General features: G+C 46.2%; 3 protein-coding genes across 3 annotated transcripts; all 3 read right to left on the bottom strand.

Moving 5' to 3' along the window:
- Positions 1 to 5,329: 5,329 nt before the first annotated feature.
- Positions 5,330 to 8,923, bottom strand: LOC308301181 (cullin-associated NEDD8-dissociated protein 1-like; the record flags this gene model as incomplete). Its single annotated transcript, XM_080745076.1, has 1 exon — positions 5,330 to 8,923. The coding sequence occupies one exon, from the start codon at positions 8,921 to 8,923 to the stop codon at positions 5,330 to 5,332; it is 3,594 nt and encodes a 1,197-aa protein (XP_080601202.1).
- A 4,236-nt stretch (positions 8,924 to 13,159) lies between these two features.
- LOC308301182 (regulator of chromosome condensation-like) lies at positions 13,160 to 14,467 on the bottom strand (the record flags this gene model as incomplete). The annotated part of the gene is made up of 1 exon (XM_080745077.1): positions 13,160 to 14,467. One exon carries the CDS (start codon positions 14,465 to 14,467, stop codon positions 13,160 to 13,162), a length of 1,308 nt encoding a protein of 435 aa, XP_080601203.1.
- A 2,564-nt stretch (positions 14,468 to 17,031) lies between these two features.
- On the bottom strand, positions 17,032 to 18,378 carry LOC308301183 (regulator of chromosome condensation-like; the record flags this gene model as incomplete). The annotated part of the gene is made up of 1 exon (XM_080745078.1): positions 17,032 to 18,378. The coding sequence occupies one exon, from the start codon at positions 18,376 to 18,378 to the stop codon at positions 17,032 to 17,034; it is 1,347 nt and encodes a 448-aa protein (XP_080601204.1).
- Positions 18,379 to 18,654: the final 276 nt, after the last annotated feature.

Here is an 18,654-nt window from a genome sequence, read left to right on the forward strand (position 1 = left end):
ACCACCAAACCACCACCAAACTATACAACAAAAGGTAAATATAAACTACTACAACTACTACTACTATATAACAAAAATACTATATAAATCCTATAAAAAAATCACTAAAAAAAGGCTCTACTCACTAAAAAAAAATACACTAACCACTCTCCTCTCCTCCTCCTCTCAAACTTGCTCAACTCTCTCCCTTTTATTGTATTTTGATGGTTTTATCGTGTATTATGTAACACAGCATGTGTATTCCTCTCTGTGATAGACGTGCGCGCGTGTACTTGTTCGTATCAAACAAGCGATCAGTACACTGCATTCTGATAAACGCGTGTGCAAGAAGCCTATGGGTTTATAGTGTTTTATTCTAAAAACGCAACGCAACACTGTCCATTCCTCTCTGTGATAGACATGTGCGCGCGTGTACTATGATCGTGTCAAACAAGCGATCAATGCACTGCATTCTGATAAACGCTTATGCGAGAAGCCCATGGGTTTATAGTGTTCTATTCTAAATTATAAACGCAATGCATCGTTTCAAACAAGCGATCATGCACGCATTCTCTGAGAAACGCGTGTACAAGAAGCATACAGACATCTAGCCCAGTGGCGTCAGTTCAGAAAAAGCCTGTTGCTAAGGTATGGCAACATGACTGGTGTCTTGCACGCGCTCGAGGGCGCGCGTGCAAGACACCAGTCATATTGCCATACCTTAGCAACAGGCACGATTACAGTACATTTTATTATTTCCCCCTGTAGCCAAGGTATGTCATCTGCCATAGCTTGCCATACCCAATTGACGCCTCTGATCTAGCCAGGCCATGCGTCTCTGCACTAAACTAAAATCTCAGAGAGAGGGGGAGAGAGGGGGGTTGTATTGTGTACACCACTTATGCTTTGGCAACGTAAGGTATAGCCTAGGTTTTCTCATGCCAATAAATCCCATGTGCGCACATGTTGCACGATCACGCACGTAGCGTGCTTGTTGCTCGTATAGCCTACTCAGAGTTATGTCTGCACTGATGGGGGAGAGAGAGAGAGAGAGAGAGGCGCGCGCGTTGCGTGCTTGTGTGCTTGTTGCGCTTATACTCAGAGTTATGTCTCTCTCTCTGCACTGATGAGAGAGAGAGAGAGAGAGAGAGAGAGAGAGAGAGGGAGAGAGAGAGAGGTGTCAGCGCGCGAGAGAGAGAGAGATGCCCACAATTGTGTTGAAAATGTATTCATTGATGGAGAGCGCCGCCGAGTGGATGACAGGCGTACCTGCATATCAAGATTATAATCGTGTAAATTGTCTGTGTCTTGTCTTGTCTTGTTCTCCATGTGATTTTAGACTCAGAGTTTGAGGAGCCAGTGACTGCGTCTGACTTGGAGGGATCTGCTGGCTGTAGTCAAGGTGAGGTTATTTTTCTCACAGATGGCCCACATTTATCCTATCTGTTTGTGCAATGCTTTTATCAAGCTATTAAGTGTCAAAATGCATGGCCCAGAGAGACATAGAGATGTAAATAATCAATTGAATTTGTGAACATGTTTACCTTATTACTATAACTAGAGACATGAAAGAGATGTAAATAATCACTTGATTTTGTGAACATGTCTACCTTTAGCATAACTATAACTAGAGACATGATGGGGATATAAATAATAATTGATTTTGTGCACATGTTTCACCTTACCAAAACTATAAATAACTAGCCCATTTGCCATTTTGTGATTTCAGCTTCTGAGCTGGGCCAGTCACAGCCAACCGCATCTTCTAGACCACCTGTTGGCCTTCGAGGTTACCGAGCAGACCCGTCACAGTATCCATCAGGGTAACGTGATCCCCGCTGTACACCCTCAGGTTGTAGCAGTAACCTGTTGCCGACTCCGCCAGAACGTAGGACTTGATCCCGTATTTGATGGGTTTCTGTGGGTTGTACACCCTGAAGCTCAACCGGCCACGCCATAGGAGGGTCCCCTCATCGATGGAGATGGCCTGAGCTGGGTGGTATTTAGTTGTTTACTTGAAAAGCACTACTGATGGGGTGAACACTTTTGTCATTTCAAAAAGAACTATTGAGACTGAACTGTAAATGCACTTGAAGTCTTTATTTTTTTATTTGTATCTCCACCTTGTTGAAAACATACTGCAGATGTCTGATGCATCATTGAAGCCAAAAATAAACGGATGAAAAGAGTTATGTTTGAGAGCATCTTTCTATAACATGGATTCAGAGAGCTGTTTTGGTGGTAATGGCCTACAAACTGCCCCATTTCTAAACAATAGAAAATGATAGCAACTTACTTTTTGGTGGATTTGTAAAGAGGGCGAATAGATCTTTCCATACGTATATGGAAATGTTCATTTTTTCCCCCCGTTATTTACTTCTACAATCTACAAGCTCGCAGCGCGGCACTCGGTGCCGCGCTGTGAGCTTGTATATCTGCTATGCATTACTGACAGGGGGTGAAACGTTCTCTTTTTTTTCCTTTTATTTTTATTTACTTGAAAAGCATTACTGACCTGACCTACTGACTGGGTGAAATGTGCCTTTTATTCTTTATTTGTGATTTACTTGAAAAGCATTACTGACAGGGTCTGAAAATGCCTTATTCCCTTGAAAAGCACTACTGACTGGGTGAAATGTGCCTTTATTCTTTGATATTTCCTTGAAAAGCACTACTGACGGGGTGAAATGTGCCTTTATTTGTGATTTACTTGAAAAGCATTACTGAAAGGGGCTGAAAATGCCTTTTTCTTATTTCCTTGAAAAGCACTACTGTACTGACTGGGTGAAATGAGCCTTTATTCTTTGATATTTCCTTGAAAAGCACTACTGACGGGGTGAAATGTGCCTTTATTCTTTGATATTTAGTTATTTACATGAAAAGCACTACTGAGTGGGTGAAATGTGCCTTTATTCTTTCATATTTAGTTGTTTACTTGAAAAGCACTACTGATGGGGTGAACACTTTTGTCATTTCAAAAAGAACTATTGAGACTGAACTGTAAATGCACTTGAAGTCTTTATTTTTTTATTTGTATCTCCACCTTGTTGAAAACATACTGCAGATGTCTGATGCATCATTGAAGCCAAAAATAAACGGCTGAAAAGAGTTATGTTTGAGAGCATCTTTCTATAACATGGATTCAGAGAGCTGTTTTGGTGGTAACATGGCCTACAAACTGCCCCATTTCTAAACAATAGAAAATGATAGCAACTTACTTTTTGGTGGATTTGTAAAGAGGGCGAATAGATCTTTCCATACGTATATGGAAGTCCGTATATTCACAGTAGAGAAAAAGTTATTCTATTTGTTATACTAAAAAGTCGTTTATCTCAAAATGACTCTCAAAAAGGCTGCATTTTGGCAATTCCATGACTTATAAAGTTGTCACTTACTAGTCCATAGAACAAGATACAGAGATTCTGGTTGGTGTTTCGGAAAGAGCGCGAGAAGGCCTTTCCAGAAATATGGGTTGGTGTACAATTACACACTATACACAATGAGTAATCGCCCCCCAAGACGAGTGAAAATCGCCAGAAATCCCGGCAGGTTCTCTGCACAGGCATCCTTCAGATGGCTGTCAAAGTGTTAAAAGAAATGTGTGACATGCGGCATGCCTTCTTTTATGTTATAATAAAGGTCTCAATTGTTCAGAAATAGTGTTTATTCATGAGCTGCTCCCACTGACTCCAGTGCAGTCTACCGAACTTCCGGCTGCAGTTTGTTACCCATGGTGCGATGAATCTGCCGGTTGGAATTGCGAGACAGTGAAAGGGGCGTGGGTGTCTTTACCTCCCTATTTACCTTGCCCGAGAGGCCTGCCAGCCACTCCACTCCTTTAAGGAGCCACGCATTATTTCACTTTGTGGCTGTGGCAAATGAGTGTTTTGTTTTGGCGCAGCTGCAGCGTTTCTCTCTCTCTCTCGCTGCTTGCAAGTTATCTGCCTTAGTTTTTGAAGCGGTGAAAGCCGCTTCCAAGGAGTGGCTTTGTCTGTCCCGTACAGTCTGTCCCATAGGCTTCCAAGGAGTCCTGTGTCATGTCCTGTGCATGCAGTATTGAGGATTGGCCAAGCTTCACATGACAATTTGGCCCTCCAGACAAAATCATTCAAGGCAGATAACTTGCAAGCAGCGAGAGAGAGAGAGAGAAACGCTGCAGCTGCGCCAAAACAAAACAGTAATTTGCCACAGCCACAAAGTGAAATAGTGCGTTCCTTAAAGGAGTGGAATGGCTGGCAGGACTCTCGGGCAAGGTGAATAGGGAGGTAAAGACACCCACACCCCTCGCAATTCCAACTGGCAGATTCATCGCACCATGGGTGCCAAACTGCAGCCGGAGGTTCGGTAGACTGCACTGGAGTCATTGGGAGCAGCTCATGAATGAACACTATTTCTGAACAATTGAGACCTTTATAACATAAAAGAAGGCATGTCACACATTTCTTTAGTATAGATCTAAAACACAGAATGTAAAATTCACCGCTTCACTTCGAACCGAGGTTTATTCTCCAGATCCACTGTACAGTACCTGTATTTATGGTTTCATGATACTTTGTTTATAGTGTGCTGTATAGGAATTTCACATTGTGTGTTAACACAGTATCATCTTGGTTGCATGCTGTAGGTACTGTAGGAGACAGACTTCCATCAGCTCTGTGGTGCCATGTTAAACCGTGGGTAATGTAGTCACCTTAGCTGCAAATCGCAAATTGCTTGCTCAGGGTGGGGGCCTCAGACCTGTGAGGTATCCGCTCGGGTTCTCTCGAGGGGGTACCTCACGGGTACAGGTTCTGCTCGGGTTCTCTCTCTCCTCCCCCCCACCCCCCCTACCCTTACCTCCCCTTCCCCTCCCCTTCCCCTCCCCCTACACACGCATGCGCATGCAGCGCCTGTGTGTGTGTGCGTGCGTTCGTTCGTTGCTTCATTCGTTCTTGTACATACGCATGCAGGACCTGTGTATGTGTGTGCGTGTGCCCCTTGTTTGTCTTTCCCTTGTCTCTCCCTTGTCTCTCCCTCTCTCCTCTCTCTCTCTCATGGCTCTTTAGCCTTTGTAAAGTGTCTTGAGATAACTTGTTATGATTTGACACAACTAGCCCTTACCCGTTCAAAGATATGAGCTCCAAAATTATGTGCAGTGTGTGGGTTATGGGATGTGCACTGTGCACACAGTATATGAGGGATGGAAAGTAACTTTAACTGGTGCTTGCATGATAATATGTAGGAGCGTCAATGTAAGAAACCCGTTTCGTTTAATGGCTACAGAGATACTGTTCATATGCTTATGGTGATGCGATTTCAGATCAATTGCTCCAGCCACTGAGGAGAAACGCTGTTTCAGACAGACAGACACTCAGACAGACATTCGCAAAATTGAATTGAATTGAATTGAGCTGGTGTCCATAGACACCATGTTGGCCGAGTTGGAGTCTCTCGGTCTCTGGACAGAGTCAAAGATTTCCTGCAGTTCCTGATCGGACTGAATCTGAGCCTGGAGCTGTGTCATCAGAGGAAAGTTCTTTGCTTCTGGGATGTCAAGTAGCGAGACAACAGCTTGCATCGCAACACGCTTCAAGTGAACTAGTTTGTCAGCATCCTGCTTTGCTGCACCATTCTTCAGCTTGGAGGTGCAAACAGCTTGTAGCGGTGCTACCAGTTTGTCCAGTCTCTGGATGATGGCGCTTGGATGCAGAGACAAGAGACGAGTCAGCATGGGCAACACCAACATCTTGATGTCATGGTGGTCTTTGAGTCCGTCCTCTAAATGGTTGAGGAAGGTGAAGATGTCCAGTTTGTCGTGACATCTTTCCAACAGAGTGGACATGCACTCAAATGCTGCTTTCCTCAAAGCCAAACCCTCGTCCACTGAGTGTCTGTATGGACCCATCTGTACCTCTCTGATGAGTTCCTCCCTGACTTTGGTTTCATTATAAATAAGTGGTAAAACTGAATCCAGCATCTCTCGGATCAACATGGGCTTGATATTGGCTGCTGTGTTGAATGTTACCACGGCGATGCACCGCACATTCAGGTCTGGGTCTTCAAGAGTCTTCAGGAAGTCGCCTAAACAGTTCTTCAGTACATGGTCTATTGGATGAGGATGACCAGAGATGGTGAACTTGACAGCTGTTACCACAGAGCTCCTGGCGTAAGGCGAACCGGACATTAGATAGCCCTTCAGCCTTGGCAGTAGGGTTTCAGGGTCTATCAGAGTTAACTTTCCCAGACATTGAGAAACAACATTTCTGGTTCTTTCTTCCCGACACTCACAGTATTTCAGCAGCAGGGACGACACTGACTCAATATGTGCCTTCAGACTTGGAACTGAAGCGGATCCTATTATCTCCATTAGAGAGCACAGTAATAGATACTGTGTTTTGGGCTGAGAGATTTCTGAAAGGATGAAGGGGAGGTACTCTGGCAGGTTGCCAACAGCGATCGAACCCAAAGCATAGGACGCTGCTGACTTCACATCCTCATTGGTGGCGCATAAAGCATCAGTGATGACAGTCTGGAGTTCTGGTTGGCTGCTGAGGTCCACATGATGACCAACTTCACCCAATGAGAGCAAAGCTAACAGTCTCATAGAATCTGTGGAGCAGCTGTTCTTCACTTCCTTTATTAACTGTCCCACTACAGCAGATACTTCGTTGGGACAGACTCTGGTGAGTGCTGCCACACATTTAGCGATGGTAGAGTAGGCCTGTTTGTGAGCCAGTGGAGAGTCGGTGTTGACTGTTAGCATCTTATACAGGTCCCACAAACACAAACCTGCTGTATTTGTACACACCAGAGCCTGGTAGAAATTCAACATGGCATCCAGTGCTGCTCCTTGCAGCAGTGGAGAACGGACCAGTGAGATGAGCTGGCCGAGGATGTTTCCTTGAACGAGCTTAGCCGGGGAGGAAGGGTGTGTCTGCACCAATGTGGTCAGGAAGATCAACACCATCTGAGACACGTTCATGTCATTCTCGTCTATGAGGGCAGGAAGTTCAGCCAACACTACGTCTATCATGCCTGATGTCACTGAGGAGCCACATTTCTTCAGCAGTCCGTCCAGCGCAGCTAATGTGACTCTATTGACACATTTGTATTTGAGGAATGAGGCAAGGATGGGAACAGCTTTGCAAAGAACCGGACCCAGGCTGATGTTCAGAGGAGAGCCTGCTATCAGCGCCAACGCTTTAACAGTAGCGAGTTGTGTCGGTCCAGGCTGGAGTCGTTCCAAAAAGATGGGCAGCGTTTCAGGAAGTTCAGTGGGCAAACGGTCTCCCAGGTTAAAGATGATCTGGCCCATACAGGTAATGGCCTGTTCATTAACTTCCTGGTAAATGCTAATGGCTTGCAGGTGTTTATTTGTACAACTGAACAATTTCTTAATGTAGGGGTCAAAACCCCCACATTCACTGTCCGGATGTTGGTGAATGTAAACCCCGATCACCTTGACCAGCTGCTGTGTAACCAGCAGGGCTTCGGAGTTCATCCTAAAGAAGGGGTGTGCCATGCAGTCCACTATGGCTGGGACGAGATCTTTGCAGATGTTTGAGATGTGTGGGTGGAAGGCCTTGGAGGGCTTGTAGCTCAGGATCCCATGCAAACATGACAATGCTTTGGTCTTCAGGTCAGAGCTGCAGAACTTATCATTCAGATTGAAGACTATACCTGATATTAGTTCTGGGACGTTTTGGACCACAGCATCAGGCAGAACCCTCACCAGTTCAGTCAACAAGTTGAAACAACAGTATTTTGTCTTCCAACTTTGCCCTTTTAATAGCTTAGTAAGAGCACCCGCTATCCTAGGAACCTGACTCTGTAACAGGGTTAGAGGTGTGTCTCCCTGATTCATAGTGTCTGGGTCCGACATCCACTTCTCAGTTTGTGTCAGCAGAGAAATATATGCGAGGAACACATCTGCCTTCACATTCTCCACTTCATCCTCGAAGCGGGAGATGAGTGCAGGAGAGACGGAGCAACAGAAGTCCTGCAGCATCTCATGTCTGGTTGAGATGACACCGTCCAGACACTTGGCAGATGCGCAACGCACCATCCAACTGGTGTCATCCTCGTCACTGTCATCCTCGACACTGTCATCCTCGCAACCTATATATCTGACGCTTGCTTCGTGGGACAGGTAGCGCAGACACAGTTCGATGACCGTGGGAATGTGGGGCTGAGCCTCCTTAGAAGACTTCCTAACGAAGGACTCAAGGGCCAGGAGGCATCGCTCTCTCAGTTCATCATCATCGACGTTACAGAGCGTCACCACCAACGGAATGATCTTCTCCAGATGTTTGCCTATGCGGTGTCCAGCCTCCTTGCTGATAGCAGCCATACACTCAATGTGTGTTCTGGTTTTTGATATGGTCTGTGGTCCCAGTTCTAACAGCAGGTTTTCAATTAGGTCATCGAACAAACTGTTCTCACATGTCATTGCGAGGTGGCAGAGGGCCGTAATGGTCCTCTTTCTGACATCCAGGTAACGGGATGTGAGCTGGGGAAGCAGACAACTCAGGATTGAGGAATGAAGAGCCACCAACAATCCTCCCTGTCTGCAGAGCATGTTGGCCATGAGAGCTAGTGCCGGCAGCTGAACGTACACGTTATCGTTTTCGGTGATAGCACTGGTCAGTTTGACAGTTATCTTCTTGCAAACACTGGCAGAGGAGCCACTTGAAGGAAGTCCTTCTATAACGGTCATGAGTCCAAAGAACGAGACGTCCCAGAGCTTCTTATTACCGGACAAAATTATGGTCACAATGGTCTCAACCTGGTTCTCCTTCACCTTGCTCACCAGAGGGCCCAGGCATTTAGCAGCCAGCTTTCGGACTTCTCCAAAGATATCCTCCAACAACAACTTCAGAATCATTTGTACCACCTTCTTCTCACCGTCATCGTCCAGTGTGACTGTATCCTTCTGCAGCTCAGACATCAGGATATTGGTCGCCATGCACCTATCAACCTTTTTGATTGAGGTCATTGAGTTCAGCAGACTGGAGACATCCATTTTGATCTGATTAGCTGTTGGTTAGCCTCCCGATAACGTGCTTTGCTATGACCCAACAGTTGAGTATATGCTAGCTACACTAACGCCTCATTCACATTGGGGGCGATATATCTGAAGTTTAGCTTGGTAATTCAATGTTATCTCTATGGAAACCAGCTTCCATGCTTGAAGAAAAGCTTGGAAATGAAAAGTTTGCTTTTTTCTCACTAGTCCTCAATTTTATAGCAGCTTCTTTTCATCGTTCACACTGGCTTTGTTTTGCCCAGCCAATCAGAGCACAGCATGATGTGAGTAGGCGGGGATTCATTCAGCCCCCCAAATCAACTCGTCTGACCACAGACACGGAGCTGCAGAATTTGCGACATAAATATTTTCACTTTTTTAAAATAACGGCTATATATGTAATATTAATGATGATTTGGCAAGAATATGGACTGAAATAAAAGGCTATATAACCAACACGGCATGGAAGCTGGTGAAAATCGTCTGTGTGCGCGTGTGCCCTCTGCCTCTCTCCACCCCAACTTTACCCCGGATAGGAGACGCAGGGCTGGGGAGCTTCCAGTCTCGTTTACCGGTTCTCACCGGAGCTGGCCAGCTGGGTGCAGCAGAGGCTGACTGTGGACTAAGCACACAACCAAAAAACTAATAGTAAAGTTTGTAAACTAGCAGAGATGTAAGTCGATAGACAGACAACAAACTAAACAATATAGGGGGTGAGGACTGGGCGTGGCCTTGCAAAAATCTGCCACTTCCGCCCGCCATGTTCGTTGCTGGCCTATCTTTCTTGTGAGACTCTTGGATAAAAGGAAGCGATGACCGGAGAACAGCAATGACAGTTCGCTGGTTGTAGACAAGATGGATTGGTCAATGCAAGTGTAGGCTAAGTCCAGTAGTAGGCCTATTAAAAATTTACATGAGTAAAAGTATAAAAGTATTGGTAATGGTATCAAAATGTACTTAAAGTACCAACAGTAAAAGTAGGCCTACTCATTGTGCAGAATGTCCCTTTCAAGTTATCAAAACATCTTTTGAAAATAGCATGGATCTAACATTGTGAGCTTGTAGATCGGCTATTTTCAAATGGTCAAAATATATGTATATGCTGAAGTGGTTAATGATGTTTTGTAATAATAATCAAAATCTACAAAGTATAGTAGGCCTAGCATTACTGTTAATAAGATAATTGATTAAAATGTTCCTGTTATTATGTTTGACATGGTATAGATATCATTTTCAGTGTTAAACGTCAATGCCATACTGTGTTGGGACAAATAACTAATCCTCGCGATGAGATCTGTCCGCTGCAGGTCACAATGCCCAGGACACAGGATAACAAAATGATATTGCCAATGATATCTGGCCTTGCTACTGGGCCCAACAAAACGAAAACATCTGATGTCCATTGTTATGTTTAATTGTCCAATCAGAATGTGACTAATGTATTCTGTAACTCCATATATATCGGTGAAGTTATGTTTTGGATAGGCAGAGAAGCGACGATGGGTGTACCCTGATCGATTTTGCTGTACTGTACTTGCTGTACTGTACAATTTGAACTCTGAACTAAACTTTCAATACATCTAACAGAAAACTGACTTACACTGGTGTGGACTCATTTCTTGTGTGCGAGTACTTCAATATTTTGGGGAGAAACTGTCTATTCATATGGAATATAATCGTAGGAGCCATTCTGAGGTTGGCATATTATTTAAGTTGTAGTTTTAGTTTTTGGACACTTGGTGTTCTGAGCACTGGGTAGTTTACTAAAGGGTCACAGGTGCAGTCATTGTCAGATTCAGAGTCAGTAGGACAGGAGGACACAGGTGGCAGGAGCATACCGTTCTTACCAGCCAGACACAGAAATACAGGACAGAAAACCACTTCAGAATCCACACTGCTATATTCCATGGTATGTTCATTTCAAGCTGCAAATAACAATAAATACACCCAAAACTGGAATTATGGACTGGACATTCATCTGTTTATATCTATCACTGTTATCTGCTGCGTAGGATCACTCCCATGCTACCTGTGACGTAATGAGCAGCAAAAGTTGGAAACTGCCATTACAATAATAATCTTTCATCAAATGGCCCTATTCGATGCCGGATCAGCTCAGAGGAGATATTGGGGACTCAGCTTGGACATTTTTTTTCTTTTTAACCCCATCCTCCCTGCTGCTGGAACCAGGAGTTTCTGCCCCAGCCGGACACAGACAGTTTCTCTCTCCCCACATCTCTCCGCACAGAGATTTGACCTTGAGAGGGCGACATGCTTCATTTCCACACACTAAGTCCTAATTCAAGAAAACCCAGGGGGCATACGTTTGTACCTGCTGTCTTAACACAGCTGCGTTTTAATTGTTTAATGTTTTGTTTTAGTCTATTGTTTTGTCGCTTTGTCTTACACGTTTGGCACCACAGCCGTTTGGTCACGGGCAACTGTGCGTGTACAAACATTTCAATTTAATTTCTATTATAAATACCTTATTGCCTCACAGTATGGATTGATTTGTCCCTCTGTCTTTTCCCTTGTCTTACAGATAAAGATATTTTGAGATGATAATTGAGAATGATTTGACAGACACATACTTCACTGTCTGTCCAAAGAGGAAATGTCAAAAAGATGATTGGAAAGTCCATATGTATTTTGTGAGTATGAAACTGCATCAAGTGCCAGCGAAATGCACTCACTGCAAAGGGAACCATAGTTCAGGAGCAGCACTCTGCCCTAAAAGAGTAAAGGAAAGCAAAGTCTTATGCTGAGGCGGTGAAGACACTGGATAAAGAAGTAGAGCAACGTGAACCGGGGGAAAAAACGAAAGTACAGATGAACAAGGCATCTATTCTGATAAGAAACAATTCCTAGCGTTCATAGCAATGGTTATAAACTGTGCTATTGAAATTGAACGGAAATCGGAGAAGATATAGCTATAGTGTGAAATGCTATGCCAGTCTGTCATGGATGAGGGAGGGTGGATGAGACTTGCATGCAGCCTTATTATCTGATTGTAGTTCAGATCAATAACCAGGTTCCAAAACTGTCCTGAAGCAACGTCATCACGAAAAGTAGACACAAGTCCCCGTTAGGCTCACATCACGTGATCGTGTGTATTGGTTTGTGCACTGGCGCTGCAAAGGAGGTTAAATCGAATGCTCTTGGTGTTGTGGGCTGCTGTATTCGCTTTTGTACCCCTCCTAATGCTCGACTAGACGTAGGCAGAAGCACGGTGGACAATGTGGTCTGAAGTGTCTCTCCACACACTATGGTGTGGCGATTGGGGGGACAATGTGGTTTGAATGAAGTGTCCCTCCACTATTTATTTATTTATTCATTTATTTATTTATTTTCCTCGAGTACCCCTGCCTTCTGTGTCATCATTTGGGGAGCGTGTCGCTGTCAACTGCGACCTTCGGTAGCAATTCATCTAAATATTAGAGTCATTATCGGCACGACAATCATGTTATCAAAAATCAAACCTCGTTCGAAGTGAAGCGGTGAATCTGAGTATAAAATTGTGTGGAGAGTCAAATTGTCATGTGAAGCTTGACCAATGTTCAATTTGAAGGGATTTTCAGTCCAGAATGTAGAGGAAATGATCACAGAGCTATGAACTCTGTGATCTATACATTCTTTCAATTCTGAATGATGAATGAATGATTTTATCTGGAGGGCCGAATTGTCATGTGAAGCTTTTGACCAATCCTCAAAGTATCCAATCTTCAGACCGGGACGGACACTACACACATATTCTGGACGTACGGGACAGATAAAACCTGTTCATTCTGGACTGAAATTACCATATATGGACATGAGGTGACAGACATTTTGTTTTTGATAGAACCTGTTCATTCTGGACTGAAATGACCATATATGGACATGGGACACACATTTTGTTTTTGATAAAACCTGTTCATTCTGGACTGAAATGACCATATATGGACATGGGACACACATTCTGTTTTTGATAAAACCTGTTCATTCTGGACTGAAATGACCATATATGGACGTGCGACACACAAAGCCACTCCTTGGAAGTGGCTTTCACCGCTTCAAAAATCGTCCTCCTTTGTTTTTTTGGCCAGTAGAACGGTATGCTGCCCTCCGCTGGATGCTGCCAGCACAGTGAGGCTGTCTAGCTGTGGGCCAGTCATCTTCACGGGGGTCCATTCATCCTCACTGCTCCCTGTGCCCAGCTGGTGGTTTTCGCCGAAGCCCCAGGCGTACACTGACCCTTCTGGCCAGTAGAACGGTATGCTGCCCTCCGCTGGATGCTGCTAGCACAGTGAGGCTGTCCAGCTGTGGGCCAGTCATCTTCACAGGGGTCCATTCATCCTCACTGCTCCCTGTGCCCAGCTGGTGGTTTTCGCCGAAGCCCCAGGCGTACACTGACCCTTCTCTGGTGACGGCAAAGCTGACAGAGTCTCCACAGCACACTCCACTGGCCAGCTCCATGATCCCAGCCACGGAGGTGGGCGAGACCACGCTCTTCTTCTCCTTGACCCCCAGACCCAGGCCCAGACGGCCGTCGTCTGCCCTGCCCAGGCTGTACACCTGCCCTGAAGCATCCAGGCACAGCGTGTGGTGCTGGCCTCCAGAGAAGGCCTCCCAGCAGTTGTTCTTGAAGCAGGCTAGCTTCACTGGGAAATAACAGGTCTTCAAGCCCTGTGTGCCAAGCTGGTGGTAGTTTGACAAGCCAAATCCATACACGTGGCCTTCCTTTGAGATGGCGAATGTGATGTAGTCTCCGCAGAAGGCATCAACTATGTGAACGTTCTTCCCTCTGAATTTCACCGGCTGTGGAGTCTGCAGTTTGACTTTCACTCGTCCCAGCTGGCCCTGTTCTCCACACCCGGCTGTGTACAGGTTCCCGTCCAGTGTGACCATTACGAGATGATCAACACCTGATGAAATCTTGACAACAGGCTTTTTCAAGGGAACTTGAACCGGAAGGTCACACTTTTTCATGGGCTCCAAAAGACCGATAGCGCCATTGTCGCCTCTAAAGTTGCCCCAGAGGTACACCGCCCCGTCCTCTGTGAGTGCAGCCGTGTGGCTGTCCCCGGCAGAAACCTGAACCACCTTCTGTTCCAGGAGAACCTTCCTCGGTACCGTCTCGGGCGCATCGTCGTCCGACGTGTACCGACCCAAGGCGCCCTCGTCGTTACAGCCGAACGTGTATATACTTCCACGCTTACTGAGGCATACCGTGTGCATGCCGCCGGCTGCCACCTGGACAATGCCAATGCCCTCTAGTAGGGGGACCAGGGCCGGCTTGATGACCTCCCCCTGGTCATCATTGAGCCCAAGCTGTCCAGCGTCACCTTGGCCCAACACCAGAACCTGACCCGCTTCCTTCCCGTGACTCCTGTGTTGAACTTTCACTCTCTTCTTCTTCTGATTGACGCCTTCATCGTCTTCTGATGGTGCCCGCCGTTTTCTAGGAGTCTTGCTAGGGGTCTTGAGAAGCGTTTTTGCAGGCATGACAGCAACAGACCTGAAATAATATCTTTCTTGGTGAGCCACAGAATACTTGATCGTATGGCTGTTTGATTCAAGACTCGTATAGGGTTCAAAAGAAATCCCGCTTTCTTGATATCCAATGAATCACAGATGGAGTTACCTGTAAATGATTGATATCCAATGAATGAGTTGGTGCCGAGGTCACGTTTTTATACTGTGCCTAGACTCAGTGTGTCATCATGGCATCGAACACAAACAAAGGACACCAAACCCAAACAAAACCTAGAGGTTGTCACACTTGCGTACGTCAGTCAACTCCCTATATGGGGATACAGTGATGTCATTACGTGCGCATCCCGCATCAAAAACTCATTCAAGTCGCCCAGGGACTCATTCATGTCATGGTCCTTGGGTCCCGGGGATGCGCCTCCATTGGAGTCCATGTAAAAATAATTTACCGGGTCGCGGTAAAAGAAAAACATTTTAAAATTCCACAGACACCACCATTGTTCATGGGTGAAAGCATCCTACTTTACCCTACATTAACACAAATAAAATCCACATAAAAAGTCTTAAACAGGCGATAGAAACGTCAATGTTTTGATTCCACCGACGTCCAACGCCATTTTGCGCGCCCGAATTCATTAGGGGCACATGTTTTAGTAGTTTTAGTAGTTCTAAGTTCAAACATTAGCCAAATTGTAAAATAAATATAAGAAATAGGCAAACATTTTGAAAATAGCCGATCTACAAGCTCACAGCGCTCGAAAACATTGTATTGAGGACTGGGACCCATTTGAATGACCACCTGTGGGTCCCGGGACCCATTACATTGAAAACCTAGTAACATCACTGGATATGGGGTATAGTTGCGACCGTAGGTCGCATTTACTACCAAAACCTCCACGGGCTGTCCGTCAGTGAGGCGTGATTGTCGATCCAACTGGGAAAGATGGATGGAAACGGCATAGAGCGCTCGTTTTCAGTTATTGTCCACTGAAAACGACCGCTGGCCTTCGCGCCAGCGGTCCTTGGTCCTGCTCTTCGCCCCCAAGCGCCGCAGGCGCGAGTGGCCGCGAAGAGCGGCCACACCTGGGACCCCCAGGTGTAAAAAATGACCAAATGTGCAAAAATGACCAACTGACCACCCCCACGGGGCTGCTCACGGGGAATTCCTGGGGACCACCCCCTGGTGCTCCAGAACGGATGCAAAAGTGGTGGCGCCCCCACCACATAAAATGCCCTAACTCGGCCTAGGAGCGTCCGGGAGAGCCGGGGCCGGTACCTATTCGTCCACCTACGGTCGCTTATCTCCCGATTAGGGAGTCTTACTGGTGATGTGTCGTTCATGAGTGATTCGTTCATAAGAATCGAATCATTAGCAAGGGTCGTTCACACTTTCGTTCAGTACATACGATACGACAGTTTAGGCCTATCTACCAGTATCTACTACAGGCTACTAGACCTTCATTCAGTTTCTGCTTCAACCAGGTGCTCAGAGGATCATGATGAATTCTCAGGGGAAGCAGTGTCTGGCTCAGCGATACTTCGACATGTAGACTTTATTCACACCGCGGCCATCTTGGATCACATGACCACATAAGCCTGCATTACAAACCATTGTAGCGATGGTCCCAAAATATGAGTTCTGTTCAACCAATTTCTTTTGACCAAATTGACAAATGGGCAGATGACAACATCAACATCCCCAAAAGGATTAAATAGAAGGGCTACAGTAACTGGATTGATTACATCCACGATTGATTACATCATATTAACTATTTGTTGTTAGATTGTTCCTGATTAATATGCAAAAATCACGATACATATTTGAAAATAGCCAATCTCCAAGCCGATCTACAAGCTTGTAGATCTGCTATTTTCAAACACTTTTACTTTTGGTACATTAAGTATAATTTGATGCCAATACAAACTCGACCGATGGGCTTTACGGATTTGATGATCTTTGTGTGACAGTCTTGCTACACACAACAATCTTTTATTTTTATTACAGAGTAGATGTAGTCAGACAGATTTCATTCTGTATGGAACATTCAGTTGCAGGAGGCAGCACAGCAGTTACAGTTACAGAGGAAAGCAGATACAGCAACGAGTAGCAAGAGGACAATTGAGAGCCACAAGTGAGGAAACAATATCATATCTGGACGTACGGGACAGATAAAACCTATTCATTCTGGACTGAAATTACCATATATGGACATGAGGTGACAGACATTTTGTTTTTGATAGAACCTGTTCATTCTGGACTGAAATGACCATATATGGACATGGGACACACATTTTGTTTTTGATAAAACCTGTTCATTCTGGACTGAAATGACCATATATGGACATGGGACACACATTCTGTTTTTGATAAAACCTGTTCATTCTGGACTGAAATGACCATATATGGACGTGCGACACACAAAGCCACTCCTTGGAAGTGGCTTTCACCGCTTCAAAAATCGTCCTCCTTTGTTTTTTTGGCCAGTAGAACGGTATGCTGCCCTCCGCTGGATGCTGCCAGCACAGTGAGGCTGTCTAGCTGTGGGCCAGTCATCTTCACGGGGGTCCATTCATCCTCACTGCTCCCTGTGCCCAGCTGGTGGTTTTCGCCGAAGCCCCAGGCGTACACTGACCCTTCTGGCCAGTAGAACGGTATGCTGCCCTCCGCTGGATGCTGCCAGCACAGTGAGGCTGTCCAGCTGTGGGCCAGTCATCTTCACAGGGGTCCATTCATCCTCACTGCTCCCTGTGCCCAGCTGGTGGTTTTCGCCGAAGCCCCAGGCGTACACTGACCCTTCTCTGGTGACGGCAAAGCTGACAGAGTCTCCACAGCACACTCCACTGGCCTGCTCCATGATCCCAGCCACGGAGGTGGGCGAGACCACGCTCTTCTTCTCCTTGACCCCCAGGCCCAGGCCCAGACGGCCGCCGTCTGCCCTGCCCAGGCTGTACACCTGCCCTGAAGCATCCAGGCACAGCGTGTGGTGCTGGCCTCCAGAGAAGGCCTCCCAGCAGTTGTTCTTGAAGCAGGCCAGCTTCACTGGGAAATAACAGGTCTTCAAGCCCTGTGTGCCAAGCTGGTGGTAGTTTGACAAGCCAAATCCATACACGTGGCCTTCCTTTGAGATGGCAAATGTGATGTAGTCTCCGCAGAAGGCATCAACTATGTGAACGTTCTTCCCTCTGAATTTCACCGGCTGTGGAGTCTGCAGTCGGTTAAGGCTCTGTCTGCCTTTTCCGTTGGTAAACATATCTTTGACTTTCACTCGTCCCAGCTGGCCCTGTTCTCCACACCCGGCTGTGTACAGGTTCCCGTCCAGTGTGACCATTACGAGATGATCAACACCTGATGAAATCTTGACAACAGGCTCTTTCAAGGGAACTTGAACCGGTAGGTCACACTTCTTCATGGGCTCCAAAAGACCGATAGCGCCATTGGCGCCTCTAAAGTTGCCCCAGAGGTACACCGTCCCGTCCTCCGTGAGTGCAGCCGTGTGGCTGTCCCCGGCAGAAACCTGAACCACCTTCTGTTCCAGGAGAACCTTCGCCGGTACCGTCTCGGGCGCATCGTCGTCCGATGTGTACCGACCCAAGGCGCCCTCGTCGTTACAGCCGAACGTGTATACACTTCCAGGCTCACTGAGGCATACCGTGTGCATGCCGCCGGCTGCCACCTGGACAATGCCCTCTGGTAGGGGGACCAGGGCCGGCTTGATGACCTCCCCCTGGTCATCGTGGAGCCCAAGCTGTCCAGCGTCACCTTGGCCCAACACCAGAACCTGACCCGCTTCCTTCCCATGACTCCTGTGTTGAACTTTCACTCTCTTATTCGTGTGACTGACGTCTTCATCGTCTTCTGATGGTGCCCGTCGTTTTCTGGGAGTCTTGCTAGGGGTCTTGTTGAGAAGTGTTTTTGCAGGCATGACAGCAACAGACCTGAAATAATATCTTTCTTGGTGAGCCACAGTATACTTGATCGTATGGCTGTTTGATTCAAGACTCGTAGCGTTCAAAAGAAATCCCGCTTTCTTGATATCCGATGAATCACAGGCGGAGTTAACTGTAAATGATTGATATCCAATGAATGACCAACAGAGTTATCAGTAAAGGCTGAAGGGACATCTCAGTTCTGTATGTCGAAGAGAGTCAGTCGCTGTGCTTCTCCGAGGTCCCGTTTTTATACTGTGCCTAGACTCAGT

Source organism: Nannobrachium achirus, assembly GCF_963921795.1.
Source record: "Nannobrachium achirus genome assembly, chromosome: 16".
Classification (NCBI taxonomy): Eukaryota; Metazoa; Chordata; class Actinopteri; order Myctophiformes; family Myctophidae; genus Nannobrachium; species Nannobrachium achirus.